Below are 25,634 nucleotides of genomic sequence, written 5' to 3' on the forward strand. Positions count from 1 at the left end.
ACCTTGATTATCACTCAGTTTTTTCCAATACCAAAATTGCAACAATTTGATAATGAAGGAAACGGAGAATCAAAGCAATGGCTTTCCCTAGCATCATCGTCAAAATATGCTGCGAAACGGAAAGAGTAATCTTTAAAACAAGTATTCGCTAAAAAGATATTTCAAAAATTCAAATTGTCAAAAAGTCAAAATGACTCTGAAATATTGTTTCTGTTATCTAAAAAGCTTGATTTATTTTTTATCTTCTTTGCAGTTGATGTTTTTCAAGTTTATAAATATGTACATAATGTGCTTGTCCTTTAAGAGTTTCATTGGATTTTTAATGTTTAAATGGCTGTCTGTTTATTTTCGTCTCTACAAATTTCTACAAAAATCTTAGGTGGACAGACTGAAAGAAAACAAATCGTTGGCTTAGCTTCTTCGAGACTGCCCGTTAAAAAATATGTTTAGCTCATTTTTGTATCCAAATGTATTTCACATCATAAATCATATAATGGTATAGTATATGAACGAGCATGTTTCATGATATCATTTTTGGGGCAAAATAAATCCAAAAGCGTGAATCGTATCTTACTTATTAGAGTGGGAACTTTGTTTAATACTTAAGTCAACTTCAGGCATTATACAATTACAAGGAAGCACTGCGACTGAGGGAGCAATCTTGGAATTACATGCTTGATTTAGGCAAAGTGCTCATTTTCATGTCCAAGGATTGACACCGCTCTGGAAGACGTTGTGATTTGTTCTTGTGTTGTGTTGAGGACAATCCTCGACAAAAGGATCGTCCCAACTCAGAATATATTAGTATGTACAAGAATTGAAGTATTGCACTCTTAACACCCATAAACCATTAGAGATGATCAAATAACAGCAACAATCGGATGACAGCCTCAAGTATAGAACAACCGTGGTGAGGAGTGTTCATAAAAAGTGGAGGAGGAAATTGATGAGGAACTGACTCATCATGAGTCGTCGTCCTTGTTACAACAACCTTAGAGTAAAACACGTGAACAATTATACAATAGTAGATAGTCATCATACGAATGACTTGAAAGCCAGGATAGGACTGGTCACATACTTGTTTGATTCGCGGAGCTCGATCAAGGTATGAGAATGACCAAATTATCAGGGGCATCAGAACATAACAGAGTATCTCATTGGGGTTAACAATTGTCATAAAGCTATAGAGAGACCATGGTTGGGCAATAACAAATGTGGGGCCTGTATCTTCCAACGATATTCCAATCCCAGTTTTTCTAGTTTCTGACCAATGCTTTGGTTCCATTGGCACTCTTTCCATTCAGATGTTGTCTTTTTCCAATCCAAATTGGAACCTGTCTTGACAGTTCGAAGTTCACTTCGAAATGGAACAGTGATGTGATTTGTGAAGATAGAGAAGGAAAGACGGCAGACTTCCAAACTAAACACGTTGAATAAAAAAAAGCAAAACGAATCTAGCTACTGGTATAAGGGAATGGAAAGGAAACAAGTGGTTGAGAGGATTCTCGACTAGAAGATGCTTGCAATTCGTTTGCTCTCAAAATGCATTTAAAGATCCTTTCCAAGACGTTCCATTTCCTCCAACATGAAATCAATGTCGACCTCCCCCACTGCTTGGTTGGAAATGATGCTTCTGAAGAAGTTCGGAAGCATTCCCAATGGTTGATAGCTAACCATAAGAGAGCCCTCGCTCATCATCTTTCCCTTCAACTTTGCCGTAACCTGAAAAGAGACCCCCAACATTCGTTTTTGTTCCTTTTCATCCATCATAAAATATTCTTTTGTCCGCACCGTTCCGAGTTCGAGCTGCCAATCTCTGGTCTCGTATTGTGGGCATTGTCGAGGTCGGAGTCTTTCCGGGACGTACCAGAAGATTACATTGGTACACTCGGGTTCGTCATTCAACAAGTAGAACTTCTCGCCTTCCTCTTTCATCCGTCGGACTTGATAAGCAGTCAGTTCCATCAGGCGTTCGATTTGACGCTCAAACCCAGACATGCCCTATAATTTGAGGTGAAGGTGGAGCTTGCATGTAATCAAAAGATTGTGTTCCGTATTTTCAATTCCGATCGGCTATCATACCCGAGAGCGCCATTGAAGCCAGAACTTGAAGATGTCGTTGTGCCGTCCACATTGGATCACCTTGTCGCCAGTGTCATAGCAGACATCGTAGACCTTATCTGTTTGGAACAGATAGTCGGCTGACATTTGGTTGCAACTGATCAACAATCCCTGTGGAAAGAACAACAGCAACCATGTTGTCATCAAAGCCCACTCTTCCATGTTATTCAAAAGAATTCTGTCTATTACTCACACTCTCTCTGACATGGAGGGTGGAACATTGGAGAAGCGTTCCCATGAGCTTGTGAGGATTCCAAGTGACTGAGTCAGCTCTGCAATGAAAATGGGCTGCTATGCAAACAGTGTTCCACATCCATCGAATCATGACGACACACAAAAAGCGATAATAGGATATTGAAAATGGCCCCGGGACAAGTCAACCGTTCAAAATCTGTTAAAAGGATCGTGGGGAGAATTCCGAAGGGAGCATAGGGAGGAGGATGGAACATTGCGCGGTGAGGAAGAAATGATCACGAGCCGAGCTGGGTACCGGGTATGTGAGCAATGTGAGAGTGACTAATTTCCAGGATGAATCGTTTAGCAGCCCGAACAAATTGACAAAGGGCTCTGGCGAACCTCTGGAACTGACACCCACAATCGCTCTGACTGTCATTAATAACACCAATCTAGGCCATCTTATTCTCCCCCAAAATATGAATGAACGAAACTGATTTAACACAGATCAGAGGGAGTTAGGATGCAGGAACGGGTCAGTTACCTCTCAATTCCTTTGAATTTGCTTTCTCGGTACTTCCTGCTCATCAGTAATCCACCACCCCAAGCGGCCTGCAAGTAAAGATCAAATGGAACTGTCAAAATCTGGGTCTCAACCAAGATGGAAGTTTCTTGTTTCGCCAAACTAAACAAGGGAGCGATAGAAAAGTTTCTCCAAACGAGAGGGATTACTCCGGGCATCATCTTCATCCAACGGACTCACAGATGTGTTCCAAACTCCATCCAATCCCAGTTTCTCTCTCTCTCCGAGTATCTCTCAGGCCAAATGCGGGCTTCGCAGTGTTGTCCCTCCTTTTGTTTATCCGACTGGCAAATGGAGAAAGACCAACAGAGGAAACCGAGTTCGAGGATCAGCCAGATTGGGTTTGGAGGTCCATTTGGATCCCAATAATGACAGCTTCTTCCCAACAGAACTCGGGTGGCATCCATCCATCAAAGGCTTTTGTCCGTATTTACTACTCCTTTCATTTCAATTTGGATTCTGTACATCTTGACACTCCTTTAACCACGAACCCTTCTTCTTTCTTGGATTTCAAAATAAGAAAGAGAGAGAGATACACACACACACACACGTACGCTCAAAACTACTACCTTGGGCACTCTGCAATCCAACTTACATCAATATGAAGCCAGATGTGGTGCTTCTCACAGATGTCGGCGATGGAGTTGATGGGATCAAAGGCTCCGTACACGGTTGTCCCCGTGGTACAATTGACGAAGAAGGGAAGGTGACCCTCACTCTTATGGCGGGTGATCAAGCGCTCCAATTCGACGGGAATCATTCGGCCTCTGTGGACGAACAAACAAGTCGGCATTCAAATTTGGGGATCAGTATGGGCGGGCAATTAGGAATCAACTGTACGTAGATATATCACCCCTCTCACAAAAATCGATAGGGAACAATAGAGCCGTAATGAAGTGGGCATTTGGGCGGAAAGGCCTCATCTTATCCTGCTTCTGTTCCAATGGTACAGTGCGAAATGTGGGCTTGAGACGATTGGGGAATAGGAAGGATTTACTTGTCGTAGAAGACTTATCCGAGTCGTAATTGATCTTTAGTATCCATTGAGCAAGCAAAGAGAGGAGATTTGGCCCAAAAAGGCAACTAGGGTGGGTCTGACGAGGAAAAGAATGAGACTTGAGACAGTCACCCGAACTTATAAACTGTGGTTTGATGTCGGCTTGTGACGGTGCTTAAAGAACCCAACACACAGATAGTGCCTACTTGTCTTGATATCGTTTAATGGCAATGAGTGGCATAGTCGAAAAACTAATTCAACTTGATCCTTATTGACAAAATAAACGCATTGTTTCAACTTAAATTCTTGCGCGCAACTATGCTCCGAGCATAACAAAAAGGCGTCTGAAATAGGTTTTGAAAATGAGCACGCTTACTTGTCATCGCAGGGAACTTGAACGCAGTTCTCGGTGCCGAGTCCAATGGCGGCCGCTCCGCCCGAAACAGAGTAATGATGCTGAAAACGGACAGAAAAAGGGACACTTGAAAGCGGGCAAATTCTTCCTCGTGTATCCAATATCTTAACCTCGAGGCTACAATATCCGGTTGATGGTTTACATCGCTCTTATGCTCGTGCATCGCCAACCTATCGCATGTTGTAGCAAATATGAACCTTCTGTAGTTGGGAGGCAAATGGCCCATAAATTCCAAAAGTAGGCCGAAACAAAATTGGAATGGCCCCAATCTGGCCCAAGGCAAAGCGACCCAGATAGTAAAAGGAGGCAGTCCCCCGCCCAGGGAAGATTTGAAATGTATCAAATTGAATAAAGGGTACTTACATGTCGAGACGTATACATGATGAGCTGTCCCTTAATAGCTCGCATGCCATGCTTCTTATGCTGGGGATAGAGCTTATGGCGGGCAATCATCAGAGCATACATGTTGTTGATGGAGCCGCCCGGGGCGAGGATGGAATCGCCTTTCTGGAACCCGATAATGTCCCTCATCTTGCCAAGGCACTCGTGCTCCATTAGGATGAACACGGGAGCGATCTCATAGGTAAACATGTTGGTGTTGGCCGTGGCAGTGAGCCATTCGCCGGCCATGGAGACAATATCCAGGCCATTGGACAATTGGTTGATGAATCGGGGATGTCCTGAAATTAAACGGATATTCATTGACCAATGAAACACTGAAACAATCAGTTCTTTGTCATCTGGAGAAGATATTGCCGTTGATCATGTGCTCGAGACTGTGAGGAGTCAATTGCCTGAATGGGCCTAAAGCTCAAACGATCTCAGGTCCCATAGAAGCAATGGACCCGCCCCAGGAGCATAGCTGTTCTTGCTCACTTGGAATTTTGAATGATTGTCAGCGGAGAGTCATCCATCATCGTGTTATCGGGAGAGGATTTATTAAAGGTGACCATAGGGAGAAGACTCTATACTGGCCGAACAACTTCCCCAGAATCCATTTATCGCCTGATAGGAGCCACAAGATCCTTTCATCGTTCCCTCAAGGGAATTCTAGATTTACTCTCAACTTCGCTTGGCACCCACCCTTCGTCAACTCAAGTTCATATCGTTTTGAGCGGTTTATTGAAAGATAAATTCAGAAGCAACGCCGTTTAAAAGCGGTTGACGTCGCGAGTCTCAGAGGCAAGCTCTTCGAAGCTTGCTTGAAGAATCACCCTTTTACCCTTAACTGGTTCGATTTTGCATTCACAGACAGCCCTGTGCCATTGCATTCTGCCAAAGCCAATAATGATATTGGCGCTCAACTTTCCCGAGGAGATTGGGCATATTTCCAATTGATGTTGGGATCAATTCCACCATCGGCTCAACTATCAGACCCTGAACCCTCCCCACTCCCACCCCACCCTTCTCATCATCTCATGCTCCAAAATCTGGATCGAGCCGCGGATGCAAACTTTTCGTTCCATTTTCTCCCCTCTGTTTTACCCGAGTCACTGGGCTGGTGGCTCATAGTTCCCATTTCCACGCAAGGAGTGGCATCATTGCCCAAACTCTGAAGACTTCAAACACATTCCTGGGCCATTACTTATCGGCAGATATCAGCTCTTGAAGAGAGAATCCTGATGGTGCCATCAAACATGCCAACCACAGATTTGTGGAATAATATACCATGGCCATAAAAGGCAAACATTCGCCCAGCCAAACGCATTTCATTCATTCTTATCATGTCTATCCCATATTCATTTGCATCCTCTTGTACCTTTGCATTTGCCAATCTTTAATACACACACTTTCTTAAGATCAAATACATATCCTTCAAGTCTATGATCGGTTGGTCGGCTGGCAGGTTTCCTCCCCTTTTCTATTCCATGGCGAATTGTGCACTTGGGCGGAAAATCTTTCTACAATTGCCCGTTTCTTCGCTCCCCTCTCCAGGATTTGCTCCTTGTGTTGGCCCTCATTAGGAACAACAAACACTTCCTTCCAAGTCTAAATTAGTGTCGTGGTTACAAGGGCCAGTGGTTTGCTTTCATGTGGGTCGTAGCCCTGCCGATCTACATTATGGGTTCCGAGCAGTGAACCTGAGGAACACCTTGAGATGATGGGTGGAATCGGCTCGGAGGAGATATGAAGAGACATAGGAATCCACTTGGAGAGTCCTTTGAAATTTCTCAAGGGCCCTTCATGTCACAGTGTTCCCGCATTTTTGGTGACATTTTTAAGATAATGTCATTAGCACATACATGGTTTGGAGCTGGAGAGGTAGATGAAGGGGCTTAATGGATCAGATGAAGTATTTACATTGGCAAGAGAAAGAGAGAGAGGCAGAAAAAAAATAGAAAGGTGAAAGGGTGCAAATAAAGATAAAAAGATAACTCGATAAAATGTTGGTTCCTAATTCGTTAGGATCAGGAGACAATCCCCGAATAATTATTAATTTTCATCGTGCGAACTAGCCAACTAATGATTTATATACTCAAGACGCCATTCATATTCTTTACATCTGTCATGAACGTAAAGGATTGTTCTAATAGCACAAGTATTCGTGCATATTTTTGGAATCCTGTCTTCGGAGGCTTAGATGTGAAAGTGAAGTGTCCGTCCCACATTAGTCAAAAAGTATTGAGTCTTATCTACATTGATTAATTCAAAAGTGATATTGCTTATAATAGTGAGGGAAACGTGAGCTGCCGGTAAGGTTAACAAAACGTTGTTTGTATCGGATATTGGGTTCAAATTCAGAAGCATCTGACGTTTGATGCTTTGAATCGCTGGATAGGATAGGTTTATTTTTGAATTCTTACCTCATTATTGGAACATAATGGAAGGTACGTAACTAATAGGAGTTTGGAGGCCTCCGTTTCCTCCTCTTCATGATGAGAGCTTAAACTTGATACTGCACGCCAAATGGAACCCATCTTTCCAAAATGGCTTCTCAGTCTCATTCATCCGCTGTTGGCTCTGTCAAACTCCCTTTGTGGCTTGACGCCGCTCTCGTGGAACAAAGTGGAACCATCGTCTCTAACGATGAGGAACGTTTCCTCGCGCAACCGAGAGGGAGGAGCCAAAACAGCTTTCTTCAAAGTTTCGTAGGGAAACGGACAAAGCTGAAGAGCGACGGAACATGCCTAGGGCAATCGACATTCTTCTAACCAGATGTGATACCTATATTATTGTAGGTAGAAAGTATGTGCCTCACTACAATTGTACAGAGTTGTATGAAAAACACAATTACTTGTGTAATTTAGAAACATTTATCTTTGATTTTTTTCAAGGTCTGTTGGAGTACAGTATTAAGAAAGGCAAAATCGACCAGAAGAGAGCTTAAAATAGAGCATTACTGACCGTCATTTCGAATTTTCAATTTAAAAATGGTTTTCGATGTGTCAATTGGGTTTCTTGTCTAGATGCGTTATTGTAGGTTCAATAGCGCATAAGGTGCGCCAAGTCCACAGCCTTTAAGAGGTATGTATCTTGTTGGTCCAATTTCTATTTGTTTTCTCTCGATATACACATTTATTCATGGTTCATTTCTTAAGGAGATAAGGAGGATTTTAACAAAAAAGATTGAATGAAATTTTCACTCTCTACCCTGCCTTAATCACAGGACCAACTCTTCAACTTCTCGCCTAATTATGAGAGTGCTCCCATGGATTTTTAGATTGAAAACAGCTTAAACTGATAGTCAACTTGGTCGGCCCCTTAATTGGTTTATTTTCATTCCTGATTTACAGGACGTTTTAAATGTATACTTTAGGGTTTGAACTAAAATTATTTCCGCATATTTAGTGACGTCAAATTCTCTTCGTAGTAGGTTTGGCACAAAAAATGTATTGAAAGGGGCTCACGTAAAACCATTGTGTTTTCAAAGAGTGATCGATCTTTCTGATGATTTTTCATTTTTTACCTCATGCTTTCTCAGACTTTTGCTACAAAGGGTAATTGAAATTCCTTGTCGCTTTTAATTTCAACCCTTGAGGCAATGAAAGAAAGGGGAAGAAATCCCATCCGTTTCAGGATGTGTTCCATATATTGTATTTCTTATGGTTCCAAATGGAACAAGAAATAAGGGGTGATAAACAATTAACGCAAAGCTCGCTCCACTCTTTGTGGGGGCTTTTAAAATTCGAGCAGAATCTAGCCAGATATTGAAGGAAAATGAAGCTTTGGCAAAAATATTATCATTTCCCATTTTTAAGGTCTACCCTGGAATTGTTGTCCACTGTAAATCGTATGAAGTTGTTGCAGTTGCATCAGACCGAATTCAAGAGCATTATGTTGCATAATTCGACTTGATAGCTCAATGACAACTACGCATTTCAAACAACTTCAAATTACGAAACCCATTTTCTATTTGAAAAAAATAGTACGATTTTTTTTCTTACATGTACCATGTATTTTCCCAAAATTGTTATTCACAATACTAAATACCAATACCAAGTGGTACAGATTTTCATTAGCTTTTTTCTCGTGACAAGTACTTTCACAGCTTTAAACCAACATCATCGCTTCGTTCTCAAGAGGGAATTTCAATTCATTTCGGTCTCTAAACTACTATACGACAAGTAGCTATAAACGATGTGACCCTGTCCATTATAAGCAACATGCAATCCTACCATGTTCTAATCAGCGATCTCTCAGCCAGGACTGAACTCCCCTAATTACGAGAAGTGGCTTTGATCTCAGCACTTTAGCATGGAAATAACTAGACGTGTTATACAACAATATGGATCTTTGTTTTAGAAAATGAGGAAGTATGTACAATATTGCTCGATGAACGTTTGCAATTGAAATTTTATTCGAAATCGTATGCCTATTTTTATCCACATGGATTCTTTTGGTATGACTCATTTCCTATGCGGTGCTACAACATCAGTTCTGAAAGTCGATAAGTTATCTCAAGTTTAATTTTGAAAGTCGCCAAAACTTGCACGTGATAAAGTGATGTAATAATATGATACGAAATATTATATAAATATTTTGCAATCATTTTTGATAAAGTGTCAGTTTTTTATGAAGAATTCTACATGTTTTCTCGGGCTAAACGTTATGTAATAATAGCCAGGATAAATTTAAAGGTTTCTTTCGGCTCATATTGGGGCTTGTTGAGACTTCAATTTCAAATGCTTGATTATGAAAAAATGTTATTAAGCGTATCGCAAGCAAATAAAATCTTGCGATTGTCTTTGAAGTTATATTCTTTCATCCTTTTCCGGTTTTTCAAACCAAAGGCATCTTATCCCTTGTTTTATACAATGAGAGCCTTGCCATTTTTCATTTTTTTTCTCTGTTAAGAGCTGTGCACTGCATCTCATACTCGATTTAAAAAATGGCTAAAAGAGTCGCCATCTGATCAGCGCCTATGCATTGTCTAAGAATGTAGAGTACTGTTTTTCTTTTGATACAAGGGTACTAATTTGATTGGGTTCTTCTTTTATTATTTATTGCCCCGAAACCTTTTTGCAACTGATTCAATCTATCCTGTACAATCCTTTTTTGTTAGCCTTAGGGAAAAAGTTGTTGAGCCATTATATGCCTACAATGGGCGAATGAGGGAGAGAATGACTTCACCAAAGCTATTTCTATTTATCCTCCGAGCATTATCCCGGCACCTCATCCCCCTTCAGAAACAATGAAGTGGGCCATCAACCCAAATTTCCCCTGCCACCTCCGTTAATTTATTTTTTCGTTTTGAGCGGTGAAGAAAATCCTCTCCCCCGTCTTTGTCCAAATCCTCAATCTCTCCCGAATGCTTTTCCTCAGCTTAGGGACTGACTCCATGACTACGAGGAACCCGCTTGGTTCAGTGGTCCCTTTTGCTCCGAATGAATCTCCTGAGCCAAGTGAGTCCATGTTGGGAGCTATATCAGGGCCATTGGCGTTGGTTGGACTCTACAACGTACTGTGAGTAAAGAACCCTTATGTTTCTGCCATTACAAGGGATTTCCGTCCCGTCTCTGCGCTCCCAAAACCTCGGTCCTTCTGGCTCAAGACGGGGGCTCTCGAGGCTTTGGAGCGGAATGTTACTCTATGCCAAATGTTGCCTCCAATCATACTTGCTCATAGGTTACACAATCGCTAATTTTGAAAGGCGGGCTTATTTTTGGAAATGCGGGATTTTTTAACCTTATTGATTAAATCGTTGCTTGGTTGACTATTCAGGTGTTCTTTTTATTGTGTATTTTAGTTCCAGATATTATGTTAGCCAACCGTTGCTCATTTCTTACAAAAGATGTTAGTGTTCCTAGGGATTATGGATGGACCGTTGTGCACAATGACTTTTTGAAGACCATCTTCAGGGTTACCAATGAAAGGATCCCTTATTTGCAGCGATACCTTTTTTGCTGAACACACCTGCGTCAAGTAAAGGTAATGTGCATTTTGTGATCAAAATTTGATCATAGACTTACCACTAGAAGAAGAAGTATACCTTTCTACCGGAAAAGGAGCCCTGTCAATGGGCTTCTGAGTGGGACAATTCTAAATCCAGGTCGGATTAAGCCAATGAAATACGTTGGAAGTTTACCAAACTGACAACCACTGTCAATTTCGGTGAGCACTCCAAGTCACTCATTCCATTAAGTGCATCAACAAGCAATGTTCACGAAATCTCACGAACCGTTCACTTTTTTGACTTACTTGCCTAACAAGCGTTCAATAGCCGACATATCGTGCTTTACATAGAGTGGCTTCCGGTACTGAAACTATTTTTAGATCACATTTCTTGATCATGGCGTTCATTGGTTTTGAGATTCTGAGATGACTCGAGATGATATCAATTTGTGGTTCCTTGGTAGTCTTCACGAGCGAAAACCCGTATGAAAGAAATTCAATATTCGTTCCTTGATCCATATCGCATACTTCTTCTCTTCTTCTTGTTCCTCGATCCAACATTCTCGTGCATCAGTTCTCTTCGGGGTCTTGAGAGGAGAAAGAGGAGAAGAAGAAGAAGAAAAAGGAGGACCAGGAGGAGAGGAATGCTGGGAATCCTAAAGTTTGGGCAGCAGCTTGCCATCCCATTAGAACCAGTCTCATCTGGTAGAGTCGTGGTGCTCGAGAACATGGGGGAGCGGAGAATTGGGTGCGCTAACTTTGTCCCGTTCCAAAAAGTACCCTCTGGGTTCTAGCATGTATCACTGCCTCTGTCAGAAACATCCGATGCAGGCTTACAGAGCATAGATGGAATCAAAGTGGTACCAGAGATGACGAAACACGAAGACATCGATACAATGGACTTCCCTTAAGCAATAAGAATGAAACACACTGACCTGTCTTGACTTGGTTTTCCAATGCTTGCTTGCAGTCTTCCAAGAGCTGAGAGACGGGCTCTGGATCCTCTTTGAGAGCCAAATCTAGCTTTTTCTTCATCTCTATGGGATGGTGGAACTCGAGAACCTTCTCGTTTCGATCATTGGTCTTGGATATGAAGTCCAGAAGGATCTTGACCACCTCGAGGAGAAAAGCCCTGGTGTTGGGATCAGCTGTCTCCGCATCTTGATTGACAGGATAAAGGTCTAATATACGGATAAAGTAGAAAGGAAAAGAGGGAAGGAGTGGCAAATTAGTCTTGTTTGTGTTGGTAATTGGGACAAAGGATATATATGGTGCGAGTGTTCACGAGAAAGAAAATACTCAAACGTCGCACACATTGTTTTTTGCCAGATCCTCGTTTCAAATCCAAAACATGTTATAGTTCAAAGATGTTATTGACCGAGAGCAAAATGTTGAAGATCCTCCAACCCACCACCTCTGACAGGTCTTACAATGGACCAGATAATCCTGGATGGATGGATCTGATATCGGAGAGGACCATGTGTGTACATGTGGGCTGAGGTTTCATGAGAGATAGAATGAGCACACGTGAAGAATATCTTTAGCAGAAGTGTGAATAACAATTATTCTAATCAAACCCGCCATTCATTGGCTCATTTAAGATGCCATTCACCAGGGAAGATTGTAAAGAAAAGAAAATTGGCAAAAAGGGGATCACAAATGTTGCTTCAGATAAGAAGGGATGAGAGTTGGAAAGAGGATGGGTCAAATGTAGAAGGCGAATCCGAATTCTAAACCAAGAGCAGACCATGATTGTACATAGATCGAAATTGTCTGGTGCGAAGAGATAGCCATTATGAATTTCAATCAATGTTTGTTTAGCTCATCGCTCAAGCACTGAAGTTTTCTGGATGAGGCAATTGAGCTGGCCAAGTTGAATAAGCAAACATTGAAAATTTCAATCTGTGGAGCCGCTTTACCCTGGGACCATTTGTCGTGTTCCACTGGAACAACTTGGACGAGTTGTTCACCCTCTTCTCCCTTTAATTAAAGATTCTGAAAGAACCCTCTCCAACCATGTTCGTTGGAGTGGAATGCAATTACACACATTCCGGAACAGAAATGGCTCCCAAATGGTGAAAGAGCACTTTCTGTGAAAAGTTACACTTGACTTGAGAGCAACCAATTTTCTTTTTGGGGAGTATTTGGGTATGAGTTAAAATGTTTAAAAGCGCTGTTCTTTTTCAAGGTTCTGTGATACCTCAGCTTCGCCTTTTCTATATTGTACCCTTCGCTATCACTTTAGTGGGTATCCATATTTCCCTTGGGACTTGGATCATTCCAACGTGATAAATTGTGGGGATCATCCTGTCTACTTGAAACACAGCAGCATATTACATTTCATTCAAAGCAATGCACTTGAGTAGATTTACTAAACTTAATTCAACAGCGGAAACTTTCTTTTTTTCGTTCCTTTTTTGCAAAGCTGATTTGTTTTGCTTCGTGGAGGCGCGCCATTTGGATCTTTAATACATCATTTTCATCCTACTTAACAGTCACGGATTTAAATCCGAACCCTCCCAACGATGTGCGGGTGCATTACGAGAATGACTAAAAATGAATGGAATATCAACAAGGAATGCAACCAGACACACTCACCATCGTAGAAGAGATCACCAACGTTAGCCATGATGTTCGTTTCCCTGAGATAATGGGCGAATGGGCGAAATTTTAAAATGTTTCGAGCTCACTTCTCAACCACAACCACGGAGGTGTGACGACGAAATGAAATGAAGGGATGTCTTCTTTGTCGCTCTTTCAAGGTCAGAATGGGCGGGCTCACTGCTCAAACTAGGACGGCCCCAAATATCGATCCCACTCTGGCTCAAAACACGGGATGCTCTTGTGCAATACCAAGTTGGGTAAGGGATTGAGTGGCTCCAACCACCGCAGAAGGACTAAGCGGATACAGCTCACCCAACACACCAGGCCCAAGCTCGGCTTGAACTGCTTCTCTCAAGTTCGGGGGAAGAAGACCTCGTGGCGAAGGCCATGGGGTTTGGCCTGGTGAAAGAAGAGGTACCTTGTGACTTGGCATCCTAGAGCACGAGGTTCCCTGGTTCTTCATTCTCGAGTTCTTTTGTTCAGCAGCGATGCCTCGCCACATCCACCCTCGGCTCTGCAGATCCAATGGGAAGGTCCTCCAAGGACGCGTAGCCGATCTGGTATGACTGCGCTTCAAGGCGGGGAACATGATCCAGGATCTGTTTGACGTCACTGTTTCACGTGCAACCATTCCGACCTTGTGACGGCCAAACTTCTGTGATGCCTTGAGTAATATGCCTCTAAATAAAAAAAATATATGTTTGAAAGCGAGTGTTTAGTTTGAAAACTTGACTGTTCACATGTTTTAAGACAACCAAACCAAACGAGTCGTACAGTAACATACAGCATCTTAACTAAAGATCTTGTGATGTTCCTCTTGCGTCCTCACTCACGCACAAGGCCAACGGAGAAGAGCGCCCAATCAAAGAGAACAAGCGAACGGAGGCCAGGAAAAAGGCGGGACTTTCGTAGCACTCGCCGTCCTCCTTTCACAAAGGTAGAAATGTGAGACGAGAGAAAGCGTGCTCAAAAAATTTTACCTTCACTTTACATGATGGAGGTGTACATATCCAGTTTTTTTAACACGAGGATCTAAGGGTCACAGGTTTATACATGAAGAAATGAGTTCTATCCCAAACTCAAATTGTAAGAAGGAAGCAAGGGCAAAAGTCCATCCTGCACTCACCTCACTTTCCGGTCATTACTTTGTTGGCAGCCCTTGTGCTGCTTTTTTTCCTTGTTCTTTGTTTCTTACCTATACCCTACAAATACACCAAAGGGTGTGTCTGAGTGGTGACAACAATAAACATTCAAAATAGCGAAGCACAATTATTTCATAGTCTGAGCATCTCACCCCCTTTGAAAAATTGAAGGGGATAGTAAACAATATCTTAAAACACCCTTGTAAACGTTTCACCGTATTGTTTCTCAAGTAGTGTATTTAGTTGTATTCTAAGTGTAATGGCGATAAGTCATTCACTCATAAGACAAACAATTTTACCCTTATTTCCAATAAAGTAAGATCCTAAAAAATTCATCCCCAAATAACGATTCTCAGAGGAATGAAGATTACTTTAGATTTGATAACCTGTGCTAATGACTTTTACGCCAGAGCAATGTCACCTTTCATTTTTCAATGTGAGCCAAACATCCCGAAAGATTTAAAATGAAGTACAGTGAGTTTAATAGCAGTTTGCGGCGAGAGATTCAATGCTTTTGGTCACGTGCTGGAATGAATCGGAAAATCATAATGAAAAGAACGTTTGGAGAGGGACAAACGTAGACACAAAGGCAGCCTCCACCTCAAACGAAGGGACGAATGGAAGAAAGGAAGGAAGGAAGGCTCGTACATAAGGAAACGAGACAAGGTGTCAACGTTGGGTGATAACGTCTCAAGAAAATTAAATTCATTCACCTAACATCTCGTGTAGATCTTGGTCTTGTCAAAGGTCTTCAAAGATTTTCCCCTGCTACAATGAGAGCTTGTCCCACTCCTGTCGCATCTAGTACGAACAAGATCCAAAGATCAGAGTGATGCTCATCAAATGAAAATTGCGTCATGGCTTATGATTGAAAATAGATTTTGTGGATTTTATCAAACCGGATCTGAAAGTCTGAAAATGCTCTCAAACATCAATCCATCCCGCTAATTGATTTGTACACAAGCATCTCAATCAAAAGTGGACCTTACTCGAGAGCAGTATCAAGAACTGATATGTTTTGCAAAGAAGGAGCGCCTTTATCAGATTCTAAATCTGTATCCTGGTTCTCTCCACTGAAAGGTTTTCCTTATTTTCCAGTCACGCCCTAAAAGATATTAAGTCCACTATATACAACAGGAACCTATTGATCTACAACATTGTGGGTCAAATTCAATCAAATTCTATTCGATCTAACATTTCCTTGACAGAGCATGAAACAGACGTGATTTTGTGCGCTTTTGAGCCGTTGCAAGATATTTTAGGCATAAACTATGGAGCGTACTCTTTGTCCACTCTTTGTCCACTCTTTGTCCACTATAGCTCGTCGTTATATTGTAGATAAAATAGACGTTCTACTTATCTCGCGTAGACAATTGTTTAACAATGATGACATAAGGTTGGCCGAACGAGAGAAGTTCTAATTGGCGCCAACACTCATCTTAAGGCCTCTATCGGTTCAAATCCTGTTCAATCCTAGTCAAGTCCACGAGCAGTTCAGACATGTTTACGTCTATCTTTATTTTCTTGACTCTTCATCAATTATGCTCCATTTGGGCACTTCCGACTCCTCCGGATGGTTCCAGTTTGACCGATTTGTGCCAAAAGCAGTTCTTCCGATCGCCAATATGTCAAGATCTCCTCCGATCAGGCGATTTGGACAACAACGTTCTCTGCGAACTCTTCTGTGGAACAGGCATCAACATTGAAAGCTGTCATTGCGATGAAACCACGGAAATAACAGAGGAGCCCACAACAAACTCCACGGATCTGACTGGTACAACAATAGCAAGTGGAACCGTTTTCAATACCACAACGGAGGTTCCTGTCAATGCTACTACTACGATTTGGGAGAACACCACCGCATTAAGTCCGTCCACCTCAACATCGACTGTAACCACCACCAAAATTGAGACCACCACAACCTCCATTTGTCACCTGCTATGTAAGGATGGTTTGGGTGGGGCTTTGTGTGAGTGTGAAGGCCAACCTCCTGCTCGAAATGGAGACACACTCCCCAAGGTTGACGTTTCTTGGGAGCAACTGTGTTCCAATCTTTGCCGGGACGGAAAAGGTGGATCTTTGTGCCAATGCGAAGGATTGTCTCCAGCCAAACAAGGGCGTATTGCACAACAGAGGCAACTATCAATGAACATCCTATGCCGCTCTTTATGTGCATCTGGATATACCGGGTCATTTTGTAATTGTGGTAGGGATATTCTAATGAATAAGAAGGTAAATGGAAAAGCTGTTCCACTTTCTAAGCCACAATCGGTTCTTCAATTGCCTGTGGGTCCCCCGCCTCGCTAAGTTGAATCCATCATGACGTCATGACAATGCTAATTACCAAAGTCAATATACTTTTCAATTTTGGCCATCTTGCATGTTTTGTATATATACACGGTCAGCGATGACATGTGCTTTGTGCAACACCCTCCGACCTACAGAACATACAAAAGATCGTCTTTCCGAAGTGTATTTCTGTTTTCAGTATTCTCTTTTTTCAATGTTTCCTGAAATTATGTTCTACAGCTCAGGCTTATTTTGAGGTGGCTTCGAAATATATTGCGGTAACTTTTTCCCTGATTGGCCTGATTACATCTCCTGTCTTTGCAGCATTCACGGGTGAAATGAACCATGTGGATTGTCATTATAAGTAACCCTAGTATGAATTATATATACAGAACAGAAAAAAACTATGAATGGTATTAAAAAAAACCATCAATCGCTACTATGAAGACTACGACACCAGCGGTTCAAGTCACTAGTCGTAACATTGTAAGTAACATTGTAAGACAATGTTGGAATTTTGAGGGTATCTTCGGCCGCTCTTCTCTTTTAAACAGATTCCGCAAAGTCCCACGGACTAGTGATGTGCATCGGTCAAAGATGCTCTATACAATGAGTGCCCTTATCTCAGACAAGATTTCCCTATCTGATCCAAACTAAACCTTGTTACCCGAGCCAAAATACGTTCCTCCATCCGATGGTGATCGAAATCAGAACCCGAATATTTTTGCACCCAAACTAAATGGCTGAATCCGATCCAAGTCCATGGGTTGAGTTACCTTGTTTCTTTCAAGTGTAATTAACAGGGACACAACTTTAAACGCATAAGATGAAGTGTATTCCAATACAGAGAGGTTCCCTCATTTAAATCATGTTCATAATTCATAATTCGAATATCATAAATAATCTTGGTCTTAGCATAATGAAAAAAACGGGCACTCTACCAATATCGTACGGCTGCTAACAATGACAAGTCTTTGTCCTCTTCTTATGGGAATTCAATGTCCCAGTAGCCATTCGATAAAACACCAACCCTATTATTCGTATGGAATTTGTACGCATGATTTAGGTTTCTCTTTTAATTAATTAACTACTACGAATTTTCTAATCCCCGTCAAACTTACCATTTTGTTCTCCTAAAGTTCCTTTCACAATTAGTACTATGTTGAAATCCGGATATCTGAACTTACAAAAAATCACGAAAAATGGTTCTTGTATCCAAAATTATTTCTATGATCGAACTCTTTTTTTCTCTGGTGGATTATGATACAGTAATAATGACTGATAACTCTAATTTGAGTGCGCACAAATGAGTGCAATCAGCAATTTTAATCCTCAATATCATTGCGTTTTATTATGAATTGAAGAAATATGTATTCTGTTGCTGTTTGGCTGTTTGGACTGACAAAAATATTGTTCTCATTTCCATTTCTTGAATTGTCTGACTATTCAAGTAGTATTCTTGCCTGCACCACCAAAGGAAGAAATGCAACATCTAAATTCGCAAAACACACAGATTTGTAGAAAAAAATTAATGCATTTTCCCAAAAAGTTTACAGCAATTGGATTCTGCATCTGGGACTGCTTGTTAAAATCTAAGTGATTTGTATAGCAAAAAATGTGTTTCAATAAAAGTGGTGTTTATATCAAGATTGTTCTTATAACCGAGGTGTTTACGTAGAACGAGATTTCACCACACAAAATTTGTTGAAAAGTTGCGTGAAACCTATTTCAATATTGCGTTGCTACGAAAAAGAGAACATGAAAAGAGGCACTTAGGTAAAAGCTTTTGTACATTTGGTACATTGGGATTAAATGAAAGTAATTTGGAGATATAGACTTTGCATATTTTATCCTCCACATCTATCGGTTTAACTCAATGTCATGCACCCCTCTTGTCATAATAAGTACAATTTGCTAAGCTCGATAACTGAAAAATGAAATTTGATTATGAAGTGGGACTGGTTGTTTTAATTTTTTTAAGTAATAGGCCAAGAGATGATAGTAAGATAAAAGGTAGAAGGAAAATTGAAATTGCAGATAAATAAGGTATTTTCTTTGCATTTTTTAAATCCCTTGGGGAACTAGGTACACAAATCAACCAAGCAGATGTCAGCACATATTCCTGGGAGATCATTGGTTTACTTTTTACTAGAAACCATCTTCTAAGTAACAGAATACAAGTCACACTATGATCCACCAAAACCGTTTTCAAGGTTTTAAAAACTGTACCCTACAAAATGAAGATTGAAAAGCAGCAAAAGTATTTTATAAACAGCTTTGCCGGCCCAAAAAGTTATATGAATGTCAATAAGTAAAAATGTGTAGTTTTATGACAATCCCATACTAAATGAATAATTTCTTTCTAGGATAAATTACTCAGAACTCGAATGTAATTCATCAACAAAATGCAACTATGCCCAAAATGTTCAAGTGCTTTCCCCAAAAATGTGGTGATGTACTCTTCATTATCCGCTTCTTTGTCCTAATTAAGGTGTCAACACCCATCAAAGTCAATTTGAGCTGATTTTTTGCCCCATTTAAATAGCACTACTGGGTATTTTTTACCCATCAGTCTATACCTAGAAAAAGATTAACGCCTGCTTATGTCCTTCCAATATTAGAGGGAAAGAAATTTGAAAACAAAAGGTTCTTGGGAGGAGATTATTCTCTCATCTGTGCTGCCTCCTCAGTTTTCAAGTCATTATCAATATGTTTGACTTGCCAATCTTTTGTGATGCATTTTTCTGAATGTGTTTCGAATCAAAATGTTGAGGTAAAGATATACATTTCATTCAAATATGCCAATAAATAATTTTTTGTACTTCAAGTGCATTAAACTCATTAAATCGACGGAGTGATTACTGAGTTGAGTTGAGTTTTGTCTCTCAAGATAGTACAAGCCAGAGACGATCAGGTCAGTTCAAGGAATATAGATAATCGGGTCTTTTGATATACCCGCTTTAGATATGAAATGCAGCGGGTTAGCTATTGATATTTTTGAACAAAATATGTGCTAAAGTGTGTATGTTTTAATTCAAAACTAAAGCAATCATAATTCAGGCAATAGTAATCCTAAAAAGCAAAAGACACCTACTGACGTAAACTAGTCCAATCAACTAATCAAACGATCCATGGAACTCTTTTTACCATTGACAGTAGGAAAATACTGAAACAACTGAAATCCCTCAAAGCCATTCCTTATTGCGGCGCACCTCTTGAAAAGGACTACAATTCTTTGTTTGCTGACTTTCTTACTGCTACTGGGAATGTTTATTTTCTGCAAAAGTGAAAAGAAATATAGAAAATAAAACTGCATATGTTTGCCTAATTGGTGCATATTTCTAGAATACTTGCATGTTTTATGCCCATGTTATCAGGTAAAGTCTTGCATATTTCCCCATCTGTAATAACCAATTAAAAAAAAGAGAGTAAAGGGGTTCGGAAGTTCAGATCGAATCCTCAGGCTCTTTTCTCTCATGCAAACTCTAAGAGGAAAAATATACACCCCTTTCAAGTCGATGAAGAAGCCATTAGCAAATGAGGAGGTTATGGCTAACATGCTTAAAGATCAGTTTCCTAGTTTGTTTTCAATGCCAGAGTTTGGGAGCAAGAGCTCATTGTTCTAAAGATGAGTTCGTTGAGATTGGCGAGGACATAGTACATAGGACATTTAGGACCTCCAAGTTGAGGGCATAGACGATCTTGAAGTCACAGATCAAGATGCTTTAGAGGCCATCAGGAACTTAAGGCTTTGGATTCTCTTGGCCATAAAAGTGTGTCATCTCAGTTTCTCAGAGGTTCTTGCTCCTATCCTGTTGCCCTAGTATTTGATGCGTTGCATTTTGGTTCAGGGCAAATCTCCACCCTCTCTGAAGTTAGCTCCTGTTGTTCCAATCTTTAAATTAAGTCGCTCCCCTGTAATTATTGACCCATTTCACTCCTTTCGAATATTGCGAAGATGTGTGAGATCATGAAGTTCAAACTTGTAGAGCTATTGAAGTCTATGAAGTCGTTCCCTTTGGGCACATTTTCGCACGGTCGGTACCCAGCTGATTAGGCTTATGGAGCAGGTCATTGAGGGACTTGAGAGTCATGACTAGAGGAGGTAAAAACATTTGATTTCAATAAAAAATATTTTTTTAAATGGTTCGGCTATTTTTTCGAAAAGTAAATATTTAGATGTTTTCAATCGCGTAGGTAATATTTCGCGCATCTTTATCCTATTTTGGCAATTCAAGAACCAAACGCATGAATTCGTAGATTTTTGGTCCAACTCGAAAGTGCTATGGTATCTTATTCAAAACATCATGGCCTCTAGCAGAAATATGGCGGGTTCATCGAGAGGGTGATCATTGAACAGAACAGGAAGAAAGGTGAAAATGAGCTTTTTGTTCTTTTTCACTGCAGCTGGGCCATCCATGAACATTACTAACTATAGAGTTACTATGATGCAATGGAATTTTCTACTGTGGCAGGTTGATGGCTGCATTATCAACTGGGTGTTTCATTATGATCTGGACTGGTCTCACAGGGTAACCCGCTGGAGGTTAGGTAAAAACATTGAATTTAGCTTTTAGCGTTTCAAAGATTTTTCAAAAATTTCTGAATGTTATGCTTTAATGCTATACGAAGTTAGTTTTTAGTGGGAATGGCCAAGATTTCACGAACCTCGCAGAGGACTTAGACCGAATCGACACTTGAGTCGGCAAGAGTAATATGGCCTTGAACGGAATGAAATTCCGCTCAATAGCCTTTGGGTAGACGCCATTAAACTCTCCGTTAGTAGCTGAAGATATTAAGAAAGTATGATCTATGAAGCATTTAGGTGCAGTCCTCCAAGATAATGGAAAGCTCGATGAGCATATCCAATTGAAAGTTAGCAAAGCTTTTCAAACATGTGGTAAGATTTATTGCACCTTTAAGCCCAGAAATGGTATCAGAATACTAACTCTGAACAAGTCGATTGCTCTGCACATCTTGAGTATGCCTAGCCACGGACTTTTAGAAATATTGACTGCAAACGAGCTTCCTGCCAAATCGGCCTGCTCTTGGTCATAGCCACTCTGAGCCACTTTTCGAATTAAAGTAATAAAATAAGAAACGCAGATCTCCTTATATAAAGGTAAGTCATTTTTTTTACCTTTTATTGTAAAGTGAATCGTTTCAAAGGTACAGTGTATATTGTCAAAAGCTTATGTAGCTGACCAAGAGCAGGCCGAAAATTCGAACTTTATGTACTGTTTACTACATAACTTTGACCATAGGTACCTCCTGAGTTCCACAAGCATAGCTTTGGGCTCAAATTTGGCCAAGTTCATCTATTTAACCAGATCTTCTGGTCGTATGAAGTACTTGTCTGGAATAAGATGAATGATTTGGGAGATACAACATTTTGGCTTCCTTTCGCAGTCCACATCTATAGAAGTCCGTGGCCTTGACTACATGGGCTCCAATTACTTGAGGAAGCTTGGATCAGATATCATTTCCGATTTTTTAATAATCAATGAATTGTTTCAGGAAACCAAGCATGGTTGTTATTTGCATTTGGAAATAAAGCAATTATAATAGCAATAATCAATTTTGAAATCATTGTTTTGCACTTGCAATAAAAAAACATTTCCGAAGTGCATAAGACACACTCGTCGGGGAACATCAAAGACCTCATCAACAGAGCTGGGAAATAACCCTATACAATTTTGATGAAAAACAAAATGGGGTCGTGAGCCGTGAGATGTTGGTCAACGAAAGTGTTCTCTACACTTGATTAACTATTTGATTTACTTATGCCTCTCTGCAAAGAGGAAGGATAGCTAGACTTATTTCAATGATTTACGGGACTCTTTCAGGATCTGGGGGTCCCAGGGGTTTTGGCCTCCCAGTAGCCCGAATGCAAGTTCCTTGTCCCTAATATCATTCGTTGAGAGAAAAGATACTTTAATGAAGACCACCACATAATATTATATTTTTATAATAAATCAGCACAGTTAGACTTACCCCGAAAATGTGTGTTATTTATATTTGGTTTAAGACCTAAGTTTGCTTTAAAGTGCTGTATAATGCCCACTTATGATAGAGGAGAGCGTTGGTAAAATATTGTTTCCTAAATATACATTTGTAACACGATTCACCCTAGAAAAACGTGCAAAACACATTCTAAGGCAAAAAAAGCATCGCTTTGATTTTTGTAGATGAAATCGTTAGGTGCTTCAACTGAAAATGACTGAAATACGTTAAGACTTACCATTCGATCCCAAATAAAACTATTAGTTTTCCATTCTAAACAAAAGATATTTCGTGTTTTGCAGTGAGCATTTTTTTCGGTTTTTTTTGGTTTGTTTTTTCACGGGCTTTTTTAACTGCTACAGGGAATGTGATCCCCAGTACAATTAAAATGACTTTTTCATTTTGCATTATAATGCAATTAAGTAGCTTTTGGCAAAAATCTGTCAAAGTTGCATACAAATTTAGTGACACCCGTAACAAAGTGACTGGATCAATTTTCCAATTTACAACGTGAGAGTGTACCTCACCTTTTCTTAGATAAGAAAGTGTGCAAAAATTCCATGGCCTTGAACGAATTTCTCAGGATTCTGAAAAAGATCTGACCATCGTACCATAGAAGATTGAAATATTTATCATAATTGCATATTGTATAAACCACTCAAAAACAAAAAAAACCTTTTTCATTTTCTTTTCTTAGCCTGATCAAATTCCATGATGGGTAAAATGCATGAATTCCACGAGATAGCGACCTTGTATAGTGTTTTTCGGCATTCTTGAATAAGATGAGCTAGAACACATTTCTAATTTGGAATGATTATTGTTCACGGTGGTTATGTTTTCTGGTTAAGTGTTTGCTCAAATACCAAGACATCTAGATATGTTTTCCTTTGTCAAAGAAGCAAAAGGAACAACTTTTGTGAAATACACATGTTTAAAAGTAGCTCAGTTAAGTGTGTTAAATCACTTAAAGTGCATTAAAATTCACCATTGTTAAAAACGTAGTCAATCAGTATTAAACATACTATTAGTTTTGTATTGACTTAAAATTTCATAAACTTCTACTCCGCAGATGCCTAGATATTACAACTTAAAGGTTGCGTTTTACGCCTTAAAAGATCGAAAAATGGCCTAATTATGTTTCCAGTTATTCCCAAGGAATATGATTGTGTTTTTCAATGACACGACAAGAAATGATATTTCGCCATTTTTTTAAGGAAGATTTCTTTTAATGCAAAAAGTAGGAAAAAATGTCGCTTAAAACTTACAAAACATGCAAAACTGCCTTTCATTTTACTTAAGTGCCAAAAGCTACAATATCCTATCGTGTTCCTAAAATATCTGAACGATACCTGTGACACTTTAATTTTCCAAATTGTCACTTTTTGCAATAATTAATTTCTACGTACTAGCGATGTTTTTATTGAACGTTATATAATTTTGTCAAAATTCAAGATTAAGCTTCATTGAAGTTGCGATTGACAAGTATGGCATCAAAATTGTGAAATATTGACATTAAGTAAGTTTTAAGTTATATTTGCAAACTATATTCGGGCTTTTCTACCTGCTTCAGAAAAGTGAAAAAAAAATCAATTTATATTTTAGGCATAGAAAAAGCTTATTATATTTCTTGGCAATTGCTTTAAGCTATAACCGGAGCAATTTGCTGTCAAATTCGATGAAAATGCAATCTTTTAAAACGAGATATCTTATAGTTATGGATTTGAATAAAATTTTAGTTGGAAACGCACCTAAGGTTACTTCCAACATCTATTGATGCCTATTTTAAAAATGCTATCTCTTTGTAGGTTTTAATTGGATTAATATTCTAATCTGAGCTAGAATCCAAAATGATTTTTTTACAAAAAATGTTCCTTTTGTTTGAATAACAACGGAAATCATTATTATAAGTCTTGGCATTTGCAAAAAATCTTTATCAGTATTGTGAATAACACCGTGTGTTGCGTGCCCATTGACGAGATGAACAAACAAAAAGTCAAAATTGTAAAAATGTACAATTGATACAATCATTCAGCAATATTGTGTCACAAAATGACTCGCGAGTCATTAAAAATGACTGGAGTCATCCAAAACGTCTAAAAACCGGGCAATGACTCTGAGCAATGAGCTCCACGAGTCATTTCATTTATTCTTCCAGTCCCTCTGGACATTTGGAAATCGTCTGGTTTTAGGTTATTTGAGGTGAACAATCGCGAATCCAATTACATTGATCTTGCTTCTGAGGATAACTGCATTTGATCATGTTTAAAATGCATGAATTCCACGAGATGGCGACCTTGCATAGCTTTTCCGTCATTCGGCCAAAAAGCACAATGAGTACTCATTCTCCCTCTACTCCCAAGGAAAGCTTTTGCTCTAAAGCACGCCTCGCTTTTCTGTAAGATAGAATCGGTTACCAACCCACACCGCACCCTGAGCTTCTTGCCGTTGAAATAGCTTTCACAATTGCCATGGTCCCTTCGAGAGATATAAGAGTACCACTAGTCAGCTCTGGATACGAGTATGGGATAGGTCATTCTATCTTTTGATTCGTACTTATCTCTGTCTAAGATATGGCTCGAGATGAGAAACTTCTTGTTCCAAATATAACGTAAGAGCTGTTCCCATTCACTTTCAAAGTTGCTCCATAGGTTGGAAGTATATTACAGAGGCTATTTTTTCATGAATTAGGCGAATAACTATTGTCTATTTTTTATGAAATGTATCTTTCTCCAATGAAGGATTATATTAATCACTGAAGATGTTGTCTGAATGTTTCATGATATGTTGTTGGGTCCTCTTTCAAACAATGTCGTTGTGGAACAAATTCTTCCCTTGGCAGGCCCTTTTTCAGATACGGTGAGAAACAACAACGCTCCATTGAATAGAGAGCTAGAGAGGAGAGCGGAGTAACTGGCCTTCTCTCGGGGAGACACAGCGTGCGTCCTGGCCTCCATGCCTCCTCTACCACTAGCG

General features: G+C 39.9%; 1 protein-coding gene across 2 annotated transcripts; it reads right to left on the reverse strand.

The window, feature by feature from the left end:
• Positions 1-451: 451 nt before the first annotated feature.
• LOC131879525 (glutamate decarboxylase-like) lies at positions 452-13,584 on the reverse strand. 2 transcript variants are annotated; one of them, XM_059225886.1, is made up of 10 exons: positions 13,222-13,530; positions 11,559-11,804; positions 4,654-4,970; positions 4,252-4,331; positions 3,474-3,645; positions 2,840-2,907; positions 2,315-2,393; positions 2,083-2,232; positions 1,792-2,001; positions 452-1,722 (listed from the first exon to the last, which is right to left on the reverse strand). In XM_059225886.1, exons 1-10 carry the CDS (start codon positions 13,250-13,252, stop codon positions 1,549-1,551), a joined length of 1,527 nt encoding a protein of 508 aa, XP_059081869.1. In that variant the 5' UTR covers positions 13,253-13,530; the 3' UTR covers positions 452-1,548. The 2 variants fall into 2 exon arrangements, with proteins under 2 accessions (XP_059081869.1, XP_059081861.1); XM_059225878.1 differs by having other exon boundaries at positions 452-2,001; positions 13,222-13,584.
• Between the last annotated feature and the right edge of the window lie 12,050 nt (positions 13,585-25,634).

This window comes from Tigriopus californicus, chromosome 1, assembly GCF_007210705.1.
Source record: "Tigriopus californicus strain San Diego chromosome 1, Tcal_SD_v2.1, whole genome shotgun sequence".
Taxonomy (NCBI): domain Eukaryota; kingdom Metazoa; phylum Arthropoda; class Copepoda; order Harpacticoida; family Harpacticidae; genus Tigriopus; species Tigriopus californicus.